The sequence below is a fragment of the Perissodus microlepis genome, chromosome 1, assembly GCF_051167445.1.
Source record: "Perissodus microlepis isolate ML-2025 ecotype Zambia chromosome 1, ASM5116744v1, whole genome shotgun sequence".
NCBI classification, from domain to species: Eukaryota; Metazoa; Chordata; class Actinopteri; order Cichliformes; family Cichlidae; genus Perissodus; species Perissodus microlepis.
Window position 1 is genome coordinate 35006790 of NC_140461.1, and position 11816 is coordinate 35018605.

General features: G+C 42.0%; 1 protein-coding gene across 1 annotated transcript in view; it reads right to left on the reverse strand.

The window, feature by feature from the left end:
• Window positions 1-10997, reverse strand: part of adamtsl5 (ADAMTS like 5) — a 59719-nt gene extending 48722 nt beyond the window's left edge. Inside the window, exon 1 of the mRNA XM_084913698.1 lies at window positions 10221-10997. Within this exon, the coding sequence (XP_084769824.1) occupies window positions 10221-10240 (20 nt within the window). The 5' untranslated portion in view covers window positions 10241-10997. The remainder of the gene's footprint in view (window positions 1-10220) is intronic.
• Between the last annotated feature and the right edge of the window lie 819 nt (window positions 10998-11816).

Sequence of the window (11816 nt, forward strand, 5' to 3'; positions counted from 1 at the left end):
TCAGAGTAGAGCTGTTGTTCCTCCACATCGAATGGAGCCAGTTGAGGTGGTTCGGGCATCGGACAAGGATGCCTCCTGGGTGAGGTGTTCCGGGCGGAGGCTTCGGGGAAGAGCCAGGACACGCTGGAGAGATTATATCTCTCGGCTGGCCTGGGAACGCCTTGGTGTTTCCCCGGACAAGCTGGAGGAGGTGGCAGGGGAGAGGGAGGTCTCCCTCCACCCTGCCTCAGCTGCTGTCCCTGCGACCTGATCCCAGCTAAGCGGAAGAAGATGGATGGTTGGCTCAAGAATTTCGCACAGCATATATAATTGATTTCTTTCCAAAATGGCAGTCATCCATGAAAATGCATACATGTCTTTGCACTGTAGGTTTTATTCTGGTAGAACAGGACAGATTCTCCACCAGATACATGTAATCATCATCAAAGTGGAGCTCTAAATGCGACTGCACTGTTTTTAAGATTTGAATCTCTGTACAAGGATCATGAGAGCCCAAAATGTGTTTGTAATTCATTCCCATATCTTTGAGTATTTGAGAGTGAAAACAAACAGGCCTGTGCTGCAGTTCTGTGCTGTGTCCTGGGCGGGACAAATGTTTTTATGGGTGTGTTTTTCCTATAATAAATCAATTAGCAGGCTTGTTTTAGACATGTAATCCGCTTTGAGCCTGCATTAATCTTCTTTTTAACTCAGTTAGTTCCAGTTTGAATGGAGCTGCATGAAAAATGAGGGATTGCACAACAAAAAGAGAATAAAAATGTAATCCTTCATATCATGCATTATATGCAAACCATTTGTTGGTGAATGAAGTATAATATACATGCAACAAAGAAAACAGAATGTTGTTTGCTAAATGGTTTGTTGTGATCCAACCCTCCCCTTTCTTCACTGCCTTTCAAATCCAGGCTCACAAGGAGGCTGAAGCTTCTCCCAGCTGTCAAGGGTGAGAGGCAAAGTATATATGCTGAATATGCTGCCCGTTATCAGAAGGCTGACACACAGACACACCCATTCACACTTACAGCCAATTTACAGTAATAAACACATTTTCTCAGTGACAATATTTGTTAAGAGAACTGCTTTTTTATTATGTTCATTAAAAAAACATCAGTTTTCCAGAGATAAGCAACACTTACTCATTTATGAATGAGCATGGTTTCACAAAAACAACATTATGTGAATGTAGATCGATGAAGGAACCCACAAAACGGAGTCATTTCTCAAGTTTCACTTGATCTTTGGCTGCTGTTGTTGAACATGAAAAGATCAGCAGCAGCGACTGACTGGTTGGCCCCCTCACTGCAGGGGCCCGCACAGAGGTGAGCAGGAGTCAGCCCGCCTCCTCCTGCTCTCATTAAGACTATAGCAGCACATTAGCGAATAGCTGCAGGGCAGGGGGAGGGAAATGGCTCTAATCAACGTGAGACTAGTTTTTTATTTGGACTGACATTAATGGCGCTCATGACTTTAGAAAAAGACCAAAAAGCACAAACAATTTTTAAACAAATAACGAACAGGATATGGCTAAAATCATCAAGCAGCTGTGCTTTTATTCAAAAAGAGTAAAGCTAATAAACCAGGCTAGAGATAAACACGGTATATAATTTATTACGTTGAACTTTACATTAGAAGTTACGACTCATTTAATCTAAAAACGGTGGGTAAATTAGATCAGCTGCTGCTTGAATATATTTAAGCATCATATTTTCCAACATTACAACAATATAACACATGGTGTAATTTAGTTTATAACTAGTTTACTTGTCAGATTACTATCTATGTTTTGGTGAAATTGAACCCAACTTTCACTATTAACTAAAAAGAAAAACATTTCAACAATCAATTAAATGTCCGACCATTTATTGACCAAAAAAACAGAAAAACATCAGCATTTCAAATGTGAACATTTGCTACAGTTATTATCTGATCAATTACAACCATGAACCATATATAAAAGATGCTAGTCAACATGACATTACCCACTGGTTTTTAAGGCCTCTTGAGAAGCTTCATGCGGAGCGTTTGGCTGTTGCCATACAGATGTTTAAAACAAGACATGATGAGTGAAGAGCATCTCAAACTGAGAAACTGAGGAACACTGCATGCTTATATGGTACTGACATATTAATTGGTAGGAAGCCACATCCAAAAGAATACAGTTATTTATCATCTATGTTGCTCTTGGACATGAAACTAACAAACCACACATCCAATAAGAAAGCACTGAGGTTATACATGAAGTGAATATTAGGGCAGTTTCCTCATACACTTCACCCTCTACTTACCATTAGAAAGAATACAGGGTTAAAGCGCTTCAGTTTTATTTAGCAGTACTTGCTATTATGCTGTAGTATTATTTGTTCTGTGAGTTTAGTCTGTTGTTGCCTGGAGAACATGATGGTGTCATAATATATCCTGCACAATTCAAGCTTTGTGGATATAAATGAGAGGTTATGATACTGAGGTATTATAGGTGCAAAGATGTAGATGGCCTAATTTAACCTGTTAGTAAACCAAAACAGCGGTTGAAGGTGGTTGCTAGGTAGCATCATGTGTTGCCTAGCAACCACGTGCCAACAGGTAAGACCCTTGATATAGTTAAGTAAGCGAGGGTGTACATGTGTGCCAGTTTTGGTTGTTCAGCACCTGATCCTCATGCAGTCCTTCTGACAGGCAGTCACCATCTTTTATATACAGTCTATAATTATAATCTATGCTTTTGTATTTTGTGTCATATTTAACAATGCATAGCAACAGCTCTTACACAGTACGCACAACTACACATCTCTCTGTTGACCTTTTTAAGAGTGTCTGTGGAGCAACATCACCTATAACCACAGATGAATCACATGCACCAGCTTCACTGGGCTGTAGATCTGGAATATTGCACATATGCCATCGACAGATCTTTCATTTTGACTTGAAACACTGGTCTGGTCTGGTCTCCTTATGATGACTCACAAAGTGGGTTGCCATGAGCAGTGACTGTGACTTGGCAACAAACCCATATGTAGACAGGTACCTCACCTGTGTCTAACGTCAGCAGGTCTTAAGAAAGGTAAAGTTCTCTGCACTCTCCCCACCCTTACATTGTAATGTGGGTGAACTCACGAACCTTGCCTTAAACACGCCCTAACAGACAGGTAGCTCTCACATTCCCACCCTGCACAAATAAACAACAGCTCCACACAGCTATCATGCAATTACACGGATTCTGTTATACCGCTTTGGCTTGATTATGCTGCAGGTGAGAATGTGACCTCTGACCTCCTGGAAGCCGAGAGTCACGTCAACGCCGGAGACACCTCAATCCAAGATCTCTGCTCATTTAAATTCTTTGTGTGGGATCTCGGTGTAAGTGTTTCTGTATGGCGCCCTACAAATATCTGCACACCCACCAAGTTTGGAAAAGCAACATGTCTTCCAACCAGAGGCAAGACTTGACCTTTGACCCACCCTGAGATTTAATGACCCAAGACTGACTGGTGGAGGGTCTGATGCTTACGTGGAGCACGCGTTTGAATAAAATGAAAGAACCAGATGTTTAGTCTGAAGCGCCCGATTCCGGCTCTGATCCCTGGATCTGTGCTTACTAAGTAGTCAGTGGCCTCGGTCTGGGTTAGGGTTCGGGCCTGTGAGCCTCTCTGAAGACGAGGCAAAAGTCTCTGTGGCTCAGCAGCTGTTTCACTTGAAGATGTAGTAAAAAAGAAAAAAAGAAATCCAGTGTCACTGTTTGTTAACCCTTTAAGACCTACCATAGAACCAAGTCTGCCAGAGCTTATATTATATTTTTACATGCTGTAGTGCCATTTTAGGGAGCATTTCAAGTTGCTATATATCAATACAACCATTATAGCCCAAATTTTAATAATATGTATGCATTAAGTGCATAGTAATTACATAAATTGCAAAAAAAGTGCAATAAACTACAAAAAACTGACAATCGTTTTTGTTTTTTTAACATATATTTCTAGCTAGAGAAATTTAAGAGGCTTATGCCTCCTAACTGTAAATACAAAAAAGTTGCACAAAATAGTTTCCCACCACAGGAAATTTATTTTGAGTGTCTTCATAGTTTTATTTTTGAAATACACCAATTTTTATAAACTGCGGGAAAAACAAAAATAAATATTATAATGCAAATTTGCAAAAAAACAGCATGTGCATCAAAATAAACTATTTCCAGCAGTGCAATATGAGTCCTAAGCATCCCAGAAACAATACAGAAAGTCATAAAGTCAAACATAACTTTTAAAAACACCAGTATAGGCTGATGAGGCCCTGAAGGTAAAAAACTACATTTCCGTGAAAATGACGTCACTTCCGGTTCCGGGCAGATAATGGCGGACATGCGATCGTTTGCGCTGACGATCTATTCCAAAGTGTTACGAACAGCTGATCGGATCGGTAAACCGTGTTTCTGGAATATTATGTCTTTGTTGCTGCAAGTGGTTTTTATGCAATTTTTGCAAAGCTATATGTGGAAGGAAACCATGACCGAGGACAAGTAGATGGCATAAGATGTAAGTACAACTCCTCCAGTTTCATATGCAAAAAAAATTATTGCGCTGGTTGCAGTTCTACCGGGATTTAAAAATAGCTATGCAAAACGGAGCGTGCCCGCTCCCACCAGCTTTAAAGGGTTAAATGCTCAGAGAGGATTGTGGTTAATTGTAAAATAATTATAGATGGCCGCTGCCAAAATGTCTAGACTCAACTATGGTGCCTTCCCTTTGTTTGGCTTGCTTTGCTTCACTTGATTTCACTTTGCTCCTTCCACCACAGGGAGAACAACCTTGGTACACCACCATACCTCGGGGATTATGAGATTATCTTTTCACAGCCACTTTGACTGAAGCAGAGCCTCTCAGGTCACCAACAGTCACGGTCTCACAACATGAGAATGTGGAGAGATGCACGCAACTGATGTTGTGATGACATGTGGGCTAAACCCACCATGTTTTAATGGGCTTTTCAAAATGTCTTCTATCCACATAAAGAGTGAAGCCTGTCTTAGATTAAAAAAACATAAACACTAAGTAGACATAAATGTATCCTGAGGGTTGGGAGTAGGGCTGGGCGATATGACCCAAAATTCATATCTCGATATTTTTTAGCTGGATGGCGATATAAGATATATATCTCGATATTTTTTTAAAGCCAGAAGGTAAGAACAAAAAGAGAGTTCTTAGTCAAAGCTGTGTTATTAACATACAGCATAGACGTACATGAAAAAAACTACTCAAAAATAAATTATGAGCATTTATTAAATAATAATGCTCCATAAATAAAAGAAAACTATGTTGTTTTTGTGCATAACAAAGAGCTCACAATTGTGCAGTCAAAATGTAAACTAAAAGACGCTGAGCATAATAACAAGGACAGATTTCACAGCTGCTCTGTTCCCAAGTTCGTGACTGACAGCCTGGAGTTTGAAATCCGCTTCATAACCGTGTCTCTGAACAGGTGCCATTTATGGTCCTTATACACACACACAATACGGTAATATTACGTTGAAGCACAGTACGTATCACTCCGCGAGGCTCCTCGGTAGCCGTAATGCTCCGACAATCCATCAAGCCGGTGCAGCTCCGTAACTTAGCAAAGTCGTACTAAAACATTTTTTGACAGATTGCTGAGCGGTTCGCGGTTCGCGGTCATCAAGCACAACCAGAATTCATACATAAGGCGCGCTGTCGATTTTTGAGAAAATGAAAGGATTTCAGGCCGTGCATGGCGTTAGCATGGTTAGCTCGTTAGCGTGGTTAGCTCGTTAACACGTTGACGCCGTCCAGCCCCACGCACGGGGCGATGCGCAGTAACTCGTTAACGGAGATTTGCCGTGTCCATCTTGTCGCTGCCTGCAGGTGAAGGGGGGAGGAGGGGGAGCTGTGTTCAGTGAAGGAGAGGCGAGGCCGAGTAACGTTGCGTAAAGACAAAAGTGGACGAAAGAGAGGCAAACTTGTGGCTCCACAACTATAATTATAACGTAACATAGACTATATCGATATAAAAGATATTGTCACATCTTATATCTCGTATAAAAATATATCGATATTTTTTAAAAAAACTCGATATATCGCCCAGCCCTAGTTGGGAGTCAAGGTTCAAGTCTCTGTCAGATATTCTACATCATGGATTAAAAACATTAATGATCCAGTGGCAGAAGCTATGATTTAGATCACATCCAGTTCAGTTATTCCTTGTTACCAATCAGTTTTCACATTGTACCACAAAGGTTCATCCTGCTAACAGACAAAAACGTCACATGTCCTCCTTGGACACAAAGAGACTAAAGAGTAAAAGCTTGAGTTCAGATAGGCACAAAGAGCAGTAAAGCCTTATCTGCCTGGTCCATGACACTAGAAAGCGTCCGTCTGTGGAATGACTGCATGGCTTCATCTTTGTCTCCGACAGAGCCCGTGGGCCGCTGCAGATAAGCCAGTACCTGCTTCAAAGTAACATGGAAAGTGTATAAATGTGAATATCCACAACAGGAAATCGTTCAAAGTGGATTCCACCCTCTACCATTTGTTAACCTTCTGTTACTCTCACCTGTGGAAAGACTAGTTTTACATTATAGGAGTTTCTGAGGTTTACTTTAAAAAGTCTTTGATTATTGGCTGAATCTTTCCAAGAAATCGGCACAACAGACAGCGAGAGTTTACTTTGCTGCTGGATCGATAACAGCATTCCAGTTGTTTGCCTGAAGTCAGTGATTGTTCTCAGCTACTGTTTGTACCGACAGAGGAACACAAAGTGACAACAGTGAAAAAGATGAAATGACCAATAAGTGTTTCATTTTAGTTTGCTCTGTTCTGGACGTTGACCAACAAAGTATGTGAGAGTGCAATGATTGGACATCCTGCCAGCTTCCTACTGCAACGTTGACGTCCTGCGTCCTCCAGCATACTCTGTTCCTTACCTAAACCAAAAATATTATTTCCACTGACGAGGACACATCTGAACCATCTCCCATCCTGATTATCACACTCATGCCTTGATTTCATTCAAGAAAACATCTTTAATGTGGGTATTTTTGTAGCTGCGGCTGTGATCTGACCTATTTGAGCAGATAATCTGTTTTGTGAATTAAAGTACTATTTTTGCCCTGTCCTTTATTCTTGTCTTAGGTCATTTGGGTGTATCTAAAAACAAAGGGTTTTTTGCATAGAGTTTTAAACTGGGAGAAGCTGTGACTGAGAACTGAAGTACTTCATGACTTGGACGGACATCAAACTCTCCACGTTGAATCATCACGAGAGTTTCCGGTATGATGGCGCCTGTGTTCGCTTGTCTTAACAAGTCCTCCCTGGAGCGTGTGCAGGTTGTTCAGACTAAGAGTCCAAGTACTCCCCATCAATGTCAGAGTCCACTTGAAGATTCTGGTTTTAAAATGTTAGAGCTCTGCATGGGCAAGCAGCAGCGCACATCAGAGAGCTTTTAGCTCCATATATCCACAGCAGGTCCCTGAGGTCATGTGATAAGGACCTGCTGTGGATGTATGGATACAAAACTAAAGGAGCTTTAGCAACAGTGGCCCCCAGACTCTTGATCTCTTTTCTTCTGAGCCTGAGATCTGTGGACTCGCTGGTCTCTTTCACTAAATCTCTTTAAACTTTAACTCTAAGCACCTTATGATATTTGACTTGAAGAGTGATATATAAATACAATTTTACTTACTTTACAAATGTGGTTCTTCGATTAATAAATAATTAAAATGTTATAAAGAATTCAGTATCTTTATCTGTATAATAAGAAGCTTAAATAAATGTAATAATACAGTTATAATAATGGTACAGTTGCCTTCCTTCCATGTATGGGCCTTTTTACTCTTAAAAATGTATGAGGACCTAAGTTGAAGAATCTGAATCTGACTGTTTGACTGATGTGTTCCTAATTACAGCTCCCAGAGAGCACTGAGATTTAAACCAGCCAGCCCCAGAGTTTAAAATGAAGACTGGATAATTCACAGACGTAACTGGCAAATTGTGATGCAGTACTTTTTTCCTTGCGGCAACATTACTCCAATCAGCTCCAACATTAAAACCATCTGCTCGCTCATGTAGGTCTCCCATCAAACAGCTCTGACCCATTAAGGCGTGGACTCCACAACAACCCGGAAGATGTCCTGTGGCATCCACAACAAAGAAGTTTGTAACAGGTCCAAATAATCCTGTCTTTGCAACCTGAACCACCTTCTTCCATTGCTCCATGGTTCACATCCACCCTTTTCACACAGGATGCAGCGTGCACTGCGCTGGGCTCTGGGCGGTGAGTTTAAAAAAATCCAGCTCCTGTACAGTTATTATGGAGGGAGACTATCAATAGAAAGAGGCTGAAATGGTTTTTGTCCCAGGCTGCCATGTTCAAATCTGGCATTTGAACATGGCAGCCTTTGGGGACTGATTCAGTTTGGAGCCAGCCTCACATGGCCATTAGAGAAACTGCTTGTTGTTGGTACTTCCACATTTTCCTGGAGGTTTGCACTTGCTTCATAAACTTTTAGCAGCCTTTACATTTTAGCAAGTCTTTTAGAAGAGCAAGAATCTCCCCATGGCCATTACTGATCACAGCTTTCTGAAGCTAGTAACCACAGCATACAGGGTACCCTCCACAAGACCTGCCCTCTTGGCACTGCTATGATTTTCTAATATAGCCATCATCAAAGTCTCTATGATCATTATCCCCATTTTTTCCTGTTTCCAGCATTTCAAGCACTGCCCGTTCACTTGTTGCCTGATGATCAATGTTGTTCCCTCGGTTCCAGTGGTTTTAATGGTACTATCACCTGCTTCTCTAATGGAGTCTCAGGCTTTCAGGTGTGATAGCAGTTACAGCCAAAATAGTACAAAACTTGGAGATATTTTCATAATTTCAAAAACTACCTTCAATCTTCATCATGGACCAGATGCTTTATATGCACGTAGAGGCCATTGCAGAACATGTCTGTAAAAATGAACACTGGAGTGCAAAATCATGTACCTCAGCTTTGCATCTGTTAAATTAAGAACATTGTATTTATTAGAAGAAAACTGAGGCTTGCATAACTTTTTGTCTTTCGTTACACATCAAGGATAATCCATCAATTACAAAGAGCCACTTTAAAAAAAACACTAATGTCTTTCTCTAGTGCTTAAAGCGCAAATCCCAGGCGAGAGAAAAGGATTGAAATTCCTTGCCGGAGGAGAGAGTGACATCGTTGCGTGTTACACCAAATTAGTGTCCTCGTTTTGAAGCTATATGCTCAGTGTTCCATGGTAAGAAGATTAAACATGTTCATGAGTCTGACAGCTCCTTCCCAAACAAACATTCCTCTGAAGAGTTACCCGACACAAAAAATGTGCCCTGAGCCAATTCTTTCTCTCCTCTTTCTCCTGCTGCACACCAGCCTGGCTGACAGCGGTCCTACAAATGTGCCCTGATGCACGGCATCAAATGCACACCAGGTCCATTTGAGAGGCAGATATGAAAAAAGCTTTGCAAAGTTTGAGTCTCTCTGCAGTCCTCTGTGTTTGTGTTCTCTGTTGCAGGGTAAGGATTAGATAAAATATTACCAGGGTATTTATAGGCAGTGACATTTAGGAGATAAAGGTAGAGTATCAGGGCGTGTGGAATGTGGAGTCGGGACTTGTAATATCACTGATATGGCAGGGGGATTACCTCACCCTCTGGTAGGAAGTAGCCTACAGCAGACTGGATATGACTTCTGCCCCTGGCTTCACAGGCGACTGCAGGATCAACTAAGCTGCTCCAAGTCAAACCAAATGCACAAACCAAATAAAGCGAAATACAGAAGCACCCGAGCGACGAGCTTTTTCAAATATGCTCCAAAACAACTGAGAAAAGATGCCCCACAGCACAAGTTTTCCTTGAACTTCTTGGAATGGATCAAACCACAAAACAAACACCGTCCAACCCACTGGGGAAGAGAAAAACTCAACTGTCCCTGGAATTTATCACCTCCCATCCTTCAATGCAGTGCAAGAAATGTTCAAGGCTTTGCAGCTCCTTGCAAGAAAAAAATAACTCAAGGTAAATATTTAAAGCCACCAAATATTTCCTCCTTCCAGAGGACAGACAGGCTCCATGTTGCTTCTCTGGAATTTGTCGCCTCTTATCAAAGCTGGACTCTTATTAGAAATCACAGCATATTAATCCCACCTGCGGGTGGAAGATAAACTTGATCAGAGAGATCGTTTACAGCCCCTCGTTCTTACCTCGTCTGGACTGAGGACATCGTGGATCCTGTAGTGGAGTGGGCTCCGGTAACGTTACATTCGCGCTCAGGTGCAGTTTGGATTCTCTGTCATGATGAACTGTCACGGCTCGGACGCGCTGTGCACCCAATCTGCAGACTGCGCCGACACACGGATTTCAAAGACAGCGATACCATCCATGTCCCTGCGTCTGCTGGAGGCTTCTTCCTTCTGCCTTTGCTGTTTTTTTTAGCAGACACTCTGAAGGAAGTCTCGTGTCTTTCACTCTCTCTCAGCTGAAGTGCGTGTCCATCCAAACAGCTGCGTCCCACTTCCCAAAACACATGACATCAGTTACAAGTAAAGCCTGAAAATAATAAATACGTTAATTTTTGTAAGACCTCCTTTGCTGGACGCGCAAGTGCAAAAAGTGACATGAAGGGCCCTTTGTCCTTTAAAAAAAGAGCTTCTTATAAACCATCTTCCACGACTCCAACGTGTTCCTACAACTACGCTTAAAATGCACTTTTGCCTCCCGGCAGGTGACTCCCGGTTGACTGTGGTCGCAGCAGCAGCAGGTAGCGCCGGTGGCACTTTCCCCTCTATTTTCCTCGTGACCTTCCTCTCAGTCCGGCCAAAGTGCGCACAGAGGAGCGGGGACGACTTCTCAGGAGCACGGGGGCCACGGGCCGATCCCACTTGTCCACAGCTCGGCTGCTGCTGGTGTGTCCGTGTGTCTCCCTCTCTCTCTTTGCTGCCCTCTCTCTTTCTCCACCTGAGCGCTGCATTCCTGCCGTGAACACGCCTCTCTCCCCCGTCACAGCACAGCAGCCCGTCGGAACTCAGAGGCGGTAAAACTTACCGTCCCTTCACCTCACTACGATCAGTTCAACTTTGGAAATGGAGCAACTCACAACACACATCGTTGAAGGAACATATATGTCTGCACTATAACAGTACCATTTAATACCTTCAGTAAAAACACAATTTATATAAATCAAGAAGAAAGTAGCGCTTGGGGGCAAATGGAACACTGACAGCTTTTATTATTGTAGTTCAAAAGCACTTTTGTTACATTTTTATATAGTTAAAATATTTTTAACTGTATTTGAAGAAAATACTTCCTTCAAGTCATCCTCCTCATCAGTGGCGGTCCTAGCCTGTTTGGCGCCCTGGGCAAACACTCCCTCTGACACAGACACACACACACATAAAACAAATACAGTTTTACATTAACATAAAACTGTTGTCGAAACCATACTGAATTTCACCAGAGAAACACACACACACACACACACACACACAGAGAGTATGCATAGTATGCAAATGGCTTACAAACAGCCATCATAATTGGTCATACAATGAAACAGGACAAATCAAGAACTGACAATGACTAATTAATATTGTGCTGAACACAGTCCAAAGAGTCAGTACTCTACATCAGTGTCTACTGTTTACTATCATAGCCAAGTGGCTAACAAAGGTAAACAGACGTTTTCACTGTCCCTACTAATTAATGTTATCTTGTTGTATTTCTGTTGTGGTCAGTGCGATCCTCTCTGCTGTTGCATGCTGGGGCAGCAGGTTGAGGGTCACAGATGCCAAAAGGCTAAATTA